Genomic DNA, 15175 nt, shown 5'->3' with positions numbered 1-15175 from the left:
AAAAGAAATAAAAAAACACGCTTGGAAATGATGATACATCTTAAATACATAATATCCAAAATTTACATAAGCGCATATATAAATTCTTAACTTCCATTTCAAACTAAATTAGGACTAAAATAATAATTTCCACTTAGTGAAAATGTTTAGGATCACCTATTATGGACAAAAAAAATTGAATAATGCAGAAAGCATCACAACAAGGTGGAAAGAAAACACAGAATCATGACAGCAAAAAGATTTGCTTCACACTGAACCATTTCAAGAAGTAGCATGTGATCAGGAAACAATACTAGTGAATAAAAAGTCCAAGTGGCACTGGAGGCACTGGCAAAAAATCAGGGCTTCAGGAATTGATGGCATACTAATTGAGACTTTTCAGGAAACAGAAGCAACCTTGGGTGTGCTTATCAGTTTGCCATCACATAGAGAAGCCAGGTACCTGGCCAAAGGACTGAAATCGAGACATATTTGTTCCCATTCCCCCCCAAGAAGGACCATAACAGAATGTGGAAATTATGGACCAAAATATAATTAAAATTGCATGCATATAAAGTCTTCCTGAAGATTATTTAAAAGTGGGTGGAACCAACAGGAATACAAGTTGGATTCAGAAGAGATCATGGCAAGAGGTCATTGCTGATATCAGATGGATCTATGCTAAAAGCAGAGAATACCAGAAGGATTTTTATCTGTGTTTTATTGACTATGCAAAGATATTTGACCACATGGATCATAACAAATTATGAGTAGCATGGATAAAAATGGCCATCCAAAAACAATTGTGTTCATGTGGAACTTCTACATAGAGCAAGAAGCATTATTCATCATTGCAGGAACATAGAAAGAGGCCAAATGTCCAACTATAACCAAATGGATTGTGAAATTATGGAAAATTCACACAATGGAATATTATGCCTCAATCAGGAGCAATGACTTTAAAAAAATACTACATAATTTGGGAGAGACTGGAAAGCATTATGCTTGCTGAGTGAACTAACTCAGTCTCATAAGAACAAATACTGCATATGCCCATTATTGTAAAAATAGAAGGATAACTAGTAAAATGGGTATAGGGGTCCAAGGAGGGTTGGGATGGGAACAGAGGGGTGAGGGTCGTCATGGGGAAGTTACATGTTTCACAATTTGGCAGGTGGAGGGAAGAGATAAAAGAAATGGAAAGATCTGTGGGGATCTGAAGAGATGGTGGTGGGAATAGTTCAATGGTGATTACTTTTATGAAACACAATGTATTGGAATGATTGGATGAAACACAATGTCAATGAAGAAAATCAGGAAATACAATGTATACAAATTTGGTATGCAAACCAATATAAAAAGAACATTTTTTTTTAAAAGAAGCAGATAGCCAAGGGGTGGGAAAATGTGTGGTTTAAAATAATGAAAGATGTGCATCAGGATTGTATTCTTTCTCCATACCTATTCACTCTGTATAATGAGCAAACACTTCAAGGAGTTGGACTCTATGAAGAAGAATGTGGCATCAGAATTGGAGGAAGACTCATCTATATCCTGTGTTATGTAGATGAAACCACCTTACTTTCTGGAAGCAAAGGGGACTTGAAGCACTTGATGCAGAAGATCAAAGACTACAGCCTTCAATATGGATTACATTTCAATATCAAGACAACAAAAATCCTCAATACTCAACCGATAAGCAACATCATGAGAGATGGAGAAAAGATTAGCGTTGCCAAGGATTTCTTTTTACTTGAAGCACAATCAACACCTGGGTAACAGCAGTCCAGAAATGAAAAGACATGGTGCATGGGGAAAATCTGTGGCCAACAGCCTCTCCAAAGTCCCAAGGAGAAATGATGTCAATTTAAAGACTAAGAGAAGCCTGATCTAAGCCATTGTCATTAAAATGACTGACCAGGCATTTGAAAGTTAGGCAATGAATAAGGATGACAGAAGAATCTGTCTTTGAGTGGTGGTGCTGGAGAGGATTACTGAATATCCCATGGATTGACAAACAAACAAACAAACAAACAAACAAACAAGTCTGTCTCTGAGGAAGTGTAGCCAGGGTTCTTCTTTCATCGTTAGGAATGATAGTAGGAGAGGCCAGTCCTCTGAAAAAATATCATGCTGGGGAAGGTGTAGAATCAGGGAAGAGAAGATGATCCTCAATGAGATGGACTGACTCAATGACTCTAACAATGGGCTCGATCATATCAGATTGTGAAGGTGCTGTGGGATAGTGCAAGCTCATAATCTGTTGTTCACAGAATTGCTATGAGAACCAGGCAACTTGATGCCACCTGACAGAAACAGCGAACTGCTAAAACTGCGTATTTTGTGAGCTGGCTAAGACATGTAAAGTAATCATCCAGTTGACAACGAAAAATAGGTAACTTCAGGTCATTCTAAAGACTAAGGCGAGCCTGATCTAGTCCACGCTCTTTGCAATTACTTGCTCTGCATCAGAGAACTGTATAATGACTAAAGATGATAGAAGAAGAATCAATGCCTTTGAGGTGTGGTGCTGGAGAAGAGTCTTAAACACACCATGGACCGCCAACCAAACAAATAAGCCTATCTTGGAGAGAGTGAAACCAACTTTCTCATTGGAGGCTAGGATTTTGAAGCTCTGTCTTACGTACTCTGGGCATGTGACCAGGAGAGACTTAGTCCTTAGAAAAGGACATCATGCTGGGAAGGTTGGAGAGACAGAGCAGAAGAGGAAAACCCTGGATGAGATGGATTGATACAGTAACTAGGGCAATTTGGGTAGTGTGTTGAGACAGTGAGACTGGATCAAGACAGGGCAGGGTTCAGAGCTATTGTATATAGGGTCGCTATGAGTCACAGGTGACTCGATGGCACATAACAGCAATAGAGGAATGGTTCATGAGATTATGTCCTTCCCCCAAACAGTATTAAGAGGTGATTTTTTCCTCCTGAAAGTCTTTTACCTATATGCCTCTAAAAGACCCAACTGCACAGATAATATTAGCTCCCATCTATGGCATCACTGTATTTAAAGAAGTATAAAAGATTTTGTAATTCATGAAAACCAATGTTACACAGATAAAGCAGAACTAATAATAAACAGGATTAACATGTGCTCTTCCTATAGCTACATGTATTTTACACTCAGAATATTTGTTTCTCTTGTCTGCCCAATGCGGAATATTTACTCCATTAGAAAGTCTCTTGCAAATTGTTGCCAATTATGCACCACAAATGAATGCTTTATAATTGTCGAAGTTGAAAAAAAAATCAAAGCCTTGATAATGTCCCTGAAGATTAACCAGCTCTTGTGTAATTAATACACAGTCTTATTGTGAAGGTCAAAACTATAACCATTCTGAAGAAAGGAAAAACATTGTGTCACTTACTAATTTTATTTTAAGTAAGTATTGAGAAAGGCTGGATGGATATCCTAAAGGTAAAATTATATAGAAATGTCTGAAAATCCAAATGTCATTCACAAGAGGTAACAGTAACTATAAAAAATAATGTTACAATAACCAGGAAAAGATAAGTAAGGCTCTATGTATGATCCCTATGAGGGTCTAGTGTATACTGTTATACTCTAGTCTTTTTTGTCCATTTTACTCACTGCATTCTACTTAATTTCATAAATTTGTTAAGACTCAGCCTTGACGTTAAAAGGAAAATACCTGAAGGAAAATGAACATGTGTTCATTTATATACAGCCAAATAATATGTTGCAGAAATAATATAAATCTTTAAGAAGTATAAAAAAGGATTCCTTTTACTTTCAGCAGAACCTGGAAAGATATTTCTAGGCAAAACTTTGGTTCAGCTTGATATATCAAATCCATTCTAAGGCTCTATGAAAGCCATTATGCCGTAGTGTTTTAATCCTTCCAACCACTAGGCTTAAAGGGGAGCTCAAAGCACAGAGTTTCTAAGCAGTGCAGCCTAAGAAAATGGAACAAACAAATGCATAACCTACATTGACTTTGTCTTTCAGATCTGAGAAGCTGCCTTCCTTCCGAAAGATTGCAAATTCTGGACTCTGCAACACAGCTTCCGAGCGAGTAATCCAACTGTGAAGTTCAGTCATATCGACATCCAACCTAAGACAGGAAAGAAAGGTCATTATTTCTTGATTAGCTCTTTCCTCTACATGAAGCAGCAGCAATTTATTCACATTTGTCATTCTCCTCCAGATTGCAAACACCTGCCTGATGTGCCTATTATTTTTTTTGGTCCCTATTATTTTTAATAATACCACTCTGTCCCTAGTAAGAGAGACTCAAAATTTGTTAACATTTTCCTAGACACTGATGATCCTGGAGGTCATCTTATCTCCTCTCAGTCCCTATCCGAATGCTTGCACAGGGTGAATGAGTATTGCTTTACCAAGTAACAATTTTTCTTCTTATAAAGTATTTAAAACAAACCAAGCATTCGTGTGTGGGGCATCCACAGAACCCTATCTCTGATAATCACACTGTCTAATATTCTCAGGAAGGAGCTCTGTCTTGGTAGCTTAGTGGTAAGAAGCTGCACAGCCAACCATAAAATAACACATGGTTCGAATCCTTAATATATGACTAGGCATTATTTGCACGACAAGAAGCCAGAATAAGAAAGAGGTGCACACACACACACAAAAATAGACTGGGGCTGGGTGGGTGTATAAAGGAAACGGTGCAACTATAAATGAATTTTTTAAAAGAGAAAAAAGTAAACTGGGGGCAGAAGGAGGGAGGATAATGTGCACCAATGAATGAATGGAAATCCAAATGGCAATCATTTTTATTTTAAAAAAGAAAAGATGGGCTAACTCTTCCTCTGCCATTTATAGCTCCTGAAAACCTGCTGCTGGTTCAGGTAGGAATTATTTCCAACTTGATGGTACTCAACAATAACAACAACATACTTGCCTGAAAAGCCATTGGGACCCCTGCAAGTATGATATAAGCAAGGGGTCCACAGGTGATTGTCAAGTGATGGCACACAGGAGCTTGGACTCCAAGAGCATAAAATCTGAGAAGGCAACTGGCATAAAGGTTGTATGGCAACTCTAGGGTGACTGTGGGCTAGAGAAACCCAAGCTAGTCGGTAAGGGAGGTCCCATGGAAGAGCTTGAAACATGATGCCAGTCAGTGAAGACTTCTTTAGCTTGCTGGGTCATGGCAAGTGTGGAATACAATCAAATGAGTGATCCAATTAATAATATTACCAGTCCATGGAGAAGGACATCGTGTTTGGAAGGGTGAAGAGATAGCGCAGGAGAAGAAGACCCTGGATGTGTTAGATTGACCCAATAACAGAGGTAATGAGTGTAGGTGTGTTGGAGATAGTGAGAATGGCCCAGGATAGGGTTGCTGTGAGTTACAGGTAACTCGATGGCATATAACAACGATAAGAAAAGCCAAAGGACCCAATGAAACTATTCCAAAGGTCTTATCCACATTGGTTTGGGAGTGAGTTATGTTGCAGTCAAACCTATATGCTCAATTCTCATCTCATTCCCATTCTTTTTTGGCTGAGCTCTCTGGAGCTACAGGGGATAAGTCGTCACTCTGTTCAAGCAACTCTTGTTAAAATAGAGGTTTTAGAGGAGTGATCCAGGGGCTGCAAGGGTGGGGAAGAAATTTTAGTGACAATCGTGAATATGTGTTCATTTTTTTCCAAAGAAAATATCCCAAGATTCTATCACCATCTGTAAAAGATTTATGAAGAGGACATGTAGAGATCACAATTATTAAACAAAACAGACACAATGATAGCCTTCAGAAAGATGAAATACTCAATTTCCATAGAAAAGGTCTAAAGCAAGACAAAAATGCAGGTTATGAGAAATGCATAATGCACTTTGTATATCATAGTTCACCTGATTCTGGGAGATCCCACACACAGTGTAAGGAAAGTGCCTTCAGTCTCACACAATCCCCATGATCTGCTGCCTATTGGGCTATTGTGATCAATAGAGAACATTCATCTTCGTCAGCTCAAGCCTATACTATTATAGGCCTTCACTGTCAAAAGATAAGTTGTCACACAGGAAGTACCTTGGCCGGGCATCAAACTTGAGCCTCTCGCATCAAACTTGAGCCTCTCGCATGGAAAGGCAGAAATTTACCAATCAACCATCTCTTTTTCTCAGCCTTCAAACAGTTGAAATCAGGTCACACTTAATGACTTCCAGTTTATCCCACGGCCTGTTTTGTTTTGGTTGTGGGTTTTGGTTGTTGTTTTTTTTTTAAGTTCAGCACCTCCTTTTTATACTCCAGGTCTTGGCAGTATCTTTCCTCATAATTTGGTAGCAGAAGAGAATGTATTAATAATGCCATGTGTAACCAGAGCATAGAAAATTAGTCTTAATTTGAAATACATTTACTGATGTAGTCTCAGATTGAAATACATATTCTGGCATCCATGTTAGACTTTCAAATCGTATAAAAGATGGAGTGAGCTAGAATCTCTAGTAATTTTTCATATGTGCTCTCATTAAGAAAATTCTCCACTATCATAAAATATGAATTGATTTTTTAAACCAGAATTCGAAGACTCAAAAGCCTACACACTTATTAAATGGATACAAAGCTTCAAAGAATTCTAAGCACTTGCAAAGATACCTCATTCTCTCCTATTATTTCTGTAAAATTATGTGTCTAGGTATTACCAATTCTCCTTCCCCATATAAGATCAAAGTTTAGAGAAGTTAATTGACCTCAAACTGTTAGTATACAGAGGCAGGAAACACATTCATCTTGTTAACCATTATTACTTTTACTTCAAGCGAAGCCTGTGTCATGATAATAAATATTTACTGAGTTATTTGCTACTGACACCGATGATTGAGTTGGGCCTCCAAATAAATTGCATATAGGGAATCACATCATATTGAAGCTATGCATTGATTCCGCATGATCTGATAAGCAAAACAAGGGTAAATATAGTAAAAGATGGAATGCAACAACCTTTAATCCCATGACAGCACTGACTCCATCTAAGAGGGGTTTCCTTACCATGTGGCTTGTAACACTAAATATTTCACAAGAGATAAAAGAGGAAGAATGGAAGTGTAGCGTGGAGATCTCAGCACCACCTAAGAAAGAATCACTGGGAGTGGAAGGAATCTGTTTGGACCCAGGCTCCTGTTCTACAAAGCTTTTTGACACCAGAAAAGGCCAAGGCACATAGAGAACTGCAAGGAACATATGGCCTACAGAAGCTGAAGCAGAAAAAGACCTGACTCCAGAAGCAGAGGGGGCGAAAGCATTCTCCTCGAGTTGCATGCTACACTTTGCATTTCTAGCCTCCTAATCTGTAAGAGAAGGATTTTCTGTATTGTTAGAATCTAGAATCGTTCACTGTATTAACTCTGTTAGGGCAGCACCAGATAAGGAAGCCAGTTACCGAGGTTGTACAATGAGAAATTCAGAGACTTTCACCATTAGAGGGCATTATCAGTCAAGACTTAAAAAACCTGTTTCCTTCTTGTGTGCATGGTAAAGATTCAGGGATTTTTATGACACCATCCACAGTTGTTGTTGTTGTGTATCATAGAGTCAGAACAGACCCATAGCTGACCCTCTGGCTGGTCTTCTGAGGCAGTTAATCACACGGGAAGACACTGGCCATTCTCCTCCCAAGGAGCAGCTGATGACCTCGAACCTCATACCTTTGGGATTGCAGCGCAGCTTCTTGCCACTAGGTCACCAGAGCCATCCATGGTAGTTGCTTTCTTTCCTACATTATATTTGACTCACCACATTTAAGTGTCTGGTTTCCAGTTGTTAATGCATAAGGTGGATTACAAATCAAGTTTAATTGCTAATGCATAATGTGGATTACAAACAAAGTCCTACTGCCCCTAAGTGGTATAGTCCTGAAATATGTGTCTCAAACACAATGTCTCAGTGAGTATCCAGCCTATTTGAGACCTAGCTACCACAGAAATCATGTGCTTATGTCTCAGCCTTTATTTGTTGGAAATGTTCCCATTCCTAGGTCTCTTATCCATTTGCTTACAGTGCTTCCTGGCATCCCTTTCTATTATAAACTGCCTGAATCTGGATCCTTGAATATCTATCAGCTCTTGAGCTGCAAACGCACTATAACAAAGAAGCAAAGGCCTCAGAGAAGGGACTCTCTAAAAGAACTATTGAAAACTTTTCTGCAAGCCCTCAAAGTGCTGACTCTAACACCTTTTCAACATTTCTCAGAAGACTATCTTCTTTTTCACTTTACTAAGAAGAGTTAAATTAGCAGGCAAAGTTTCCTTCCACTTCCAATTATCAAACAAACACAGAAATTTACTTATGCATTCGCCATTTATGCATTCACCATTTCACTCTGGTCTCTTACATTTTAAGCAGGTTCCCTCCTTTTACCTGAAGTTTACTACTAACCTTACTTCTTAGGTAGCTGACTCAATTTTCTATTCTATTACATATTATTAATTTTCTATCATAGAGTTAATCCTCCCCCCCCACAGTGACAAAAGAGCCTAAAATACCTTATATGAGTTGGCTTTGATAGATATAATTTTCCTTTTACTCAGTTGTATTATTTTCTTGGTTGGTTTTTTTTTTTACTCTTTTTTTTTTTCTTTTTTAACTTTATCTCCATCAGAAGATTTTAGGACGCTTGTCTTGGACTTCCTCCAATGAGCATAAGCCTTCATCAACTCTCATCCATCTCTCCATGGGGAAAATTATTCTTGAAAGCTTGATTCCTTACTAAGATTCATTTTGGCCATCTTGGCCAAAGTTGTCCCTTGTCCTTTGGTCACACATAAAATATACTTTCATTTAAATGTGTAAGACGTGATTGTCCATCAAAGAACAAATCAAACCCATCACCACTGAGCAAATCCAAGAATTTTAGAGTCTAACAGAAGCCCTGATGGATGCCAATGGCTGTGATTTTTTTTTTTCCTGATTGGATTTCGGCTTTCTGGATGTGCTAAAAAGTTGAAACTCAGACTCACTGCTATTGAGTTATCTCTGACTCAGAGAATTGTCCATCTGGTTCAGATTATAGAAATATTCATGGGAAGAGTGTGACCGACCTTTGCAAACTTGAACCCATGGAAATGGATAATCTTTTGGTTAGCACATCAATACATCACAGATTATTCCATGATCTACCAGTCACTCCCAGCTTCTCTCATTTATTTTGGTTTTCTCAGTGGATCTTTCCTAATTCTTTCATTCTCTCCCTCATCCACCAAACACTGCAATCTAGTGATTCCCCCACCCCACCCCAGACCTCCTGTCCCCTTCTCTTTCCCCTTTGGGCTCTTATCCACATCTTATGAGTTATCCTTCTATGTTTACAATAATGGTCTTATGCAGTATATGTCCTTATGAGACAGAGTTAGTTCGCTCAGCATAATGTTTTCTGGACTCTCACATGTTATATCGTATTTTATGAAACTGTTACTCCTGAGTGCTGCATAGTATTCCATTTTGTAAATGCATCATAATTTCTCAGTCTGTATGTCTGTTGATGTGCATGTGGGCTGTTCCTATTTTCTTGCCAAAGTGAATGCTGCTGCTACGACTACAGTGTGCAAATCTCCATTTGTGTTTCAGTTCTTTTTTCCTTAGAGATTATATGGCCAAGAGACACAAGAAGTAATGCTCTAAATCACAGTGAGATACCAAAGTATCAAAGTAGCATAGTTTAACAGGATGGCAAGCAATAAATGTGAGGATGTAGAAAGTTGAGGACTCTCATACATGGCTAATAAAATGCAAAATGGTACAACCATTCTGGAAGGCAATATGGAGTTTTCTCTTGCTCCATTTTGATGTGCATGGTTTTAGAAAAGATAGTTCAGTTATGCCTGTAGCCCCATAAAACCCAAACATAACTGAAAGTACTGGGTTTAGGGAAATTTTGATTTATGTACATAGATGTGAAGAGATTCAGATTGTTAACTGCTTCAGTTTGCTTGGCTCCACAATCACCGCTCTTGGTACCAGCAGCCAAGAAATCAAAAGATGAATTGCTTTGAGAAAGCCTGTTGTCAGGGATCTCTCTAGTGCTGAAGAGCAATGATGTCAGTCTGGAGACTAAGGTGTGCCTGATCCAGGCCATGACCTTCACAATTACTTGCTATCCATCAGAAAGCTGGACAATGACTAGGGATGATAATAGGAGATTTGATGCCTTTGAGCTGTGGTGCTGGAGAAGAGTGTTGAATGGACTGCCAGGACAATGAACAGGTTTGTCCTAGAAAGGGTGAAACCAGGCTGCTCCTTGGAGGCAAGGATTCTGAAGCTTTATCTTTGGATATACTTTGGATATGTTGCACAGAGGGACATCATGCTTGGGAGGCCGGAAGGACAGTGCAAGAGAGGAAGACCCTCGATGAGATAGATGGACTCAGTGACTGGGGTAATGGGAGTAGTGTCAGAGACAATAAAGTTGGCACAGGATAGAGCAGGGTTCTCTCAAAGCTTTTGTATATAGGGTCACTATGAGTCACAAGTGACTCAACAGCACATTACAATAACATAAAGGTGTTTATTAGAAAAATAATTCGTTTTATAAACAGATTATGAGCTAGTTCCTGTTTAGGTTTTTATATTATCATCATTATTACTTTTAAGCCAAGTCTAGTTTGCCCACATGTTGTAATTATACTCTAGTGCTTCTTCAAATTGTATCTTAAGCAAAATAAAACCAAGTCAGTTACGTATTCAACATGAAAGGATTGGGCTGGTGTCTCAGTTCAGTGCTAAACAAGCAGCAGAATTATTTGAGGTGAAATCCATCCAACAGCATTTTGGATGAAAGACCTCAAGATCTGTTCGCAAAAAAGATTAGAGGCCAGAAAACCCAATGGGGCAGTTCTCTATTGTTCCACGAAGTACCCCTCAGTCTTGATCTACTCAGTTTGAAAATGAAAAATTTACCTTCAAGTAAAATCTTATTACACTTTTATACTTCAGCCCTTCTGGTGAATGCAAAATTATATCCTTTTTTTTAAAAAAAAAAAAAAACACACACACCCCACAATCAAATAAAAGCCAACCTCTATCTTTTCTTTAACCACAAAAAGAAACACTAAATGCTTACTATTTGTTAGAGAATGGAGATAAAAACGTAGCAGCCCACACTAATAACGAGTTCATTTTTGTTAAGTGTCCATTTGACATGATAAAATGCTTCAGACACACAACCAACCGAGGCATGGTACACACTTGGACATGCTCCCCTTCACTTTTAAAAAAAAGAATAATATAATAATGATAATAATTATTATTATTTTTTTAAAAATCCCACCACACACCTTTTCAATGAATTAGGATTAAATCAGCTCCTAGGCTAGAGGGCCTGCCAAGTAAATTGGTTCACTCCACACAATAAGGCTCTGTGGAGTCAACACCATGGTAACCGCCTGTTTGCTGCTTTCTGTCTGTGAAGATTCTCTGAGACGCCAGGGCACCAGTTGGCAGGTACTTCTAATAATTCTGATTAGTTCAAGGGACAGGATCTAAAGTACCACAGAACATTCCCCATCCTTTCATTCAGTCTTCTTGTTTCTTTATCTGTTGGATTTTACCCCTGTTTGTTAACACGCCTGAACAATAACAAAACAATTTTGAATTTCAAATTTTGCTAGGGAAATAAAAAATTAAAAAAAAAAAAGCCCAACTAGCTCTAGGACACTTGAATGAAATATTTTGCATAGAGGGAAAAATTATCTTCATTGTTACAAAAATTATAAAGGTTGCCTTCCTTGCTAAAATGAAAGAAACAAAACACCCATCAGCTTACATCATTTATTCCCAGGTTTTCTCTGAGCTCAACAGCAAATTCTTAAATTCCAAGAGCCAAGCTTTCCCTAAACTAATCTAATTTTCCAATTTCATTCTCTCCCTTGCTTTCATTTAGGCTTGTTGTTTCAACTCAGTCTAATTGAAAGTTGGTCTTCCTACTGCTTTTTTTCCAGCCTTACTGTATAGTAAGACCGTCTACTTTCTACCTTTTAGCATTCCCCCTTAGAGTTCAGGATGTTAACTCTCAGCTACTACCATTGTATGGCCGCCAGTGGACAGCTGCATAGATAAAGCAGCAGCAGACGTAGATTTTGAAAAGGCCTCCCATTCACTCCCGTCAAGTGCCAATGGCCCACATTCAACACTTACTATCAGGGATATTTCCACAGCGTTTAGCACAATAAACAATTTCTCCTTCCTGGATACTTCTCAGATGGAGTCTCAAAAACAACGGCCCATTTATTCCCCCCCTTCGCCTTGTGTATCCCTTTGGCAGCTACTGCCCTAGTACATGTGTGATTTGTTCCCTTCTTCTCCCATGTTTCAATGCTATTGAAGCTTCTTCAGATACCACTGCAGAAGTGCATGGCAAATGAACAGGCACTTCTCATCTAAATCAATCATGTTTACACACTGACTCCTATTTGCTCTTCCAAGAGCTTTATAGGTGGTATTTTTCTGAAGTCCTTTCTAATCTATTAAGGTGGGCATTTAATCATCAGCAAATAGGAGTATGCAGAGGGATCTGAGGATTTCATAGAGCCACTGATGGCATTAGGCGCCACTGAGCTAACTCTGACTTAAAGCCACACTATGTAAAACTGGTGGAAACCTGCACCATCCACCTTAACTCCTGAGTACCAAAATCCTTTGTTGTAGACCCTGTGCAAGTCCATCTTCTAAAGAATCTTCTTCTGCTTCACTGACCTTCTATTTTTTTCAAGCATGATGTCTATTGGTTTCTAATATGCATTGCACTGCACTTCTTTCAAGACAGATTTGTTTGCTCTTTTGGCTGCCCATGGCGTATACTCACTATTCCTCTCCAACCCACAATCCTTCAGTCTTTTTTATTCACTGTCCAGTTTTCATATGCATATGAAACAACTGAAAATGCCATAACTGAGCCAGGAACACCTTATTTCTTAAAGTGGCACCCTAGCTCTATAACACTTAAATTTTTTTTTTTTACACTAAATTTTTTCGTTGGAATACTTCATTTCAAGGTTATAAATCTTAATGTGAGGTAATAGTCCATCCTTCTTGGAATCACTGGTGGATCCGAACCACTGGCCTTTGGATTAGCAGTATGAGCTCTATAGCTTAATTATGAAGGGGTTCAGTTGATCTAATTTGTCTAATCTTTATAAGAAATGCAATAGTTTAAAGTTGATCATGCTATAGATGCTGATTGTGCATCTAAGTGAAATTAAATCCTTGACAACTCCAAACTTTACTCAGGAAGTTGCTTATTGGTTCATTTGAAAAGCCAGAAGGTGTCTCACACATTCTTTCCATTGGCATTACATAGATTAGAACTTAGTCTTAGAGCTAAAACTAACTTGACATGTGCAGAAAGGAAGTTAAAAGACTTTAGGACAGCTACAAGACTTCATTATATTTTTGTGTTGTTAAATGTTGTCTAGTTGACTCTAACTCAAAACCACCCTATGAACAAACAGAATAAAACCTCTTGGATCCAGTACACATCCTCTAGGATTACAGCCATTGTGTCAGTCTAGCTTATTGAGGGTCTTCCTCTCTTTTAAAGACCCTCCACTTTACCAACCATGATGTTCTTTCCCAAGGACAAGCTCTTCCTGACAATATATCCAGAACTCAACAAACAATACACTTCTTATTTCTGTCTCATGTTATTATCCTTAAACATCACGCTGTACGAAAATATATTTCCATATGTCATCACAGAAAAACTATTGTTTAAATACAATCTAATTGTTCAGGTATAAAATATCCTTTATACTGTTGGGAAATGAGGGCTTATTTTATTCATAAAATAATATTTGCTTTTTGAATCGATACTGATCCCCCTGCCTTACTTAAAGAGCTCTGGTGGCTTAGTAGTAAGGAGTTGTGCTGCCAACCCAAAAGCACGAGGTTTGAATCTACCAGCTCCTCCAAGCTTCTTCCCTTGTGACTTAATGCCTCTGCAAAACCTCTGGAGGGTACGCTTTGGTTTCAACTTGACAGTAAATGATAACAACTGTGCCCTAACCTCTTCAAATATATCCTAATATATCTTGTTAATAAGTTATTTATGATTAGCAGTGAAGTGACGATTTTTCCACCCTGATCAAGGCATGCATCACCAGTCCACAAAATTAAAACTTGTGGGTTCCCAGACAAAAGAGTAGCCATTTCATTGAATTTCCAAAGTGACTATATTCTTTAATCAAGGGTACCTTCTCTATTTTGGAAACTGGAAAATATGTAAGCTGTATAAAACCTCCAAATTTAGAAGGCTCAAGTTTTCTTTCTAAAATTTATTGTATGAATGGAGTCAGCCTTACTCACTGTGGCTCCCAGAAAGATGATATCAATTAGACCAATCATGCTCCTTTATAGAGTTTTGGTGGCGCGGTTGTATTACTAATACACAAACCAGTTCTCCAGTGGTTCAAATCTACTAGTTGTTCCGATGAATATAAAAAGATGGGCAGTCTGCTATCACTAAGATTTGTAGCCTTGGTAACCTGAGGTGGGGTTACTATGAGAAGGAACAAACTCAGTGACAGTGAACTTGATCTTGGTGTATATTTTCATTTCAATTGCTTATGCATTGTTGTTGTTAGGTGTCATCAAGTAGACTATGATTCATAGTGACCCAATGAACAACAAATCTGAACCTTTCCTAACCTGAGACATCCTCATGATATCCGTCTTGCTCAAGTCTATTGTAGTAGTCAATGTTTTAATCCATCTCATAGAGGGTCTTTCTCTCCTTCTCAGATCTTGCACAATTTTGAGACTGCTATCTCTCTCCAAGGGACAGTTCTTTTCCAAAACATGCTCCAAGTCAGTGAGACTAAATTTCACCATTTCTTACCTCTAAGGAGAAACAGTCTTTAAATTGATATCCTTGCTTCTCAAATGTTTATGTTGTTGTCATTATTAACTGCCATCGAGTCATTGTTGTTGTTATTAAGTGCCATCGAGTCAAATACAACTCATAGTGACCCTATAAACAAAAGACCTGAACCCTGTTTTATAACTGTCATCGTTTCTCTATGTTCATGGAGTTTCCAGAGGCATCTGGTTTAGGAAGTGGATGCCATTACTGCTTCCAAACCTGAATCAATTTGGGAGCTCCACCAAACACTGCTCACAATAGCTAGCGATTATGGTGTTTGACACACCTAAGGCACAGTTGTTCAGCATCACAGCAACTCCATGTTGTTTCAGTACAA

General features: G+C 38.4%; 1 protein-coding gene across 1 annotated transcript in view; it reads right to left on the bottom strand.

Moving 5' to 3' along the window:
- Positions 1–1538: 1538 nt before the first annotated feature.
- The window catches only part of LOC102843189 (dystrophin-like), a 1161727-nt gene continuing 1148090 nt past the window's right edge, over positions 1539–15175 (bottom strand). Inside the window, exons 18-20 of the mRNA XM_006881860.1 lie at positions 3931–4073; positions 1898–1941; positions 1539–1589 (exon numbers count right to left, since the gene is read on the bottom strand). Of these exons, the coding sequence (XP_006881922.1) occupies positions 1539–1589; positions 1898–1941; positions 3931–4073 (238 nt within the window). The remainder of the gene's footprint in view (positions 1590–1897; positions 1942–3930; positions 4074–15175) is intronic.

This window comes from Elephantulus edwardii, unplaced genomic scaffold (assembly GCF_000299155.1).
Source record: "Elephantulus edwardii isolate Elephantulus edwardi_28Jun2011 unplaced genomic scaffold, EleEdw1.0 scaffold00016, whole genome shotgun sequence".
Classification (NCBI taxonomy): Eukaryota; Metazoa; Chordata; class Mammalia; order Macroscelidea; family Macroscelididae; genus Elephantulus; species Elephantulus edwardii.
Note: the sequence above shows the minus strand (reverse complement) of the source record. Positions and strands in the feature narration are given on the sequence as shown.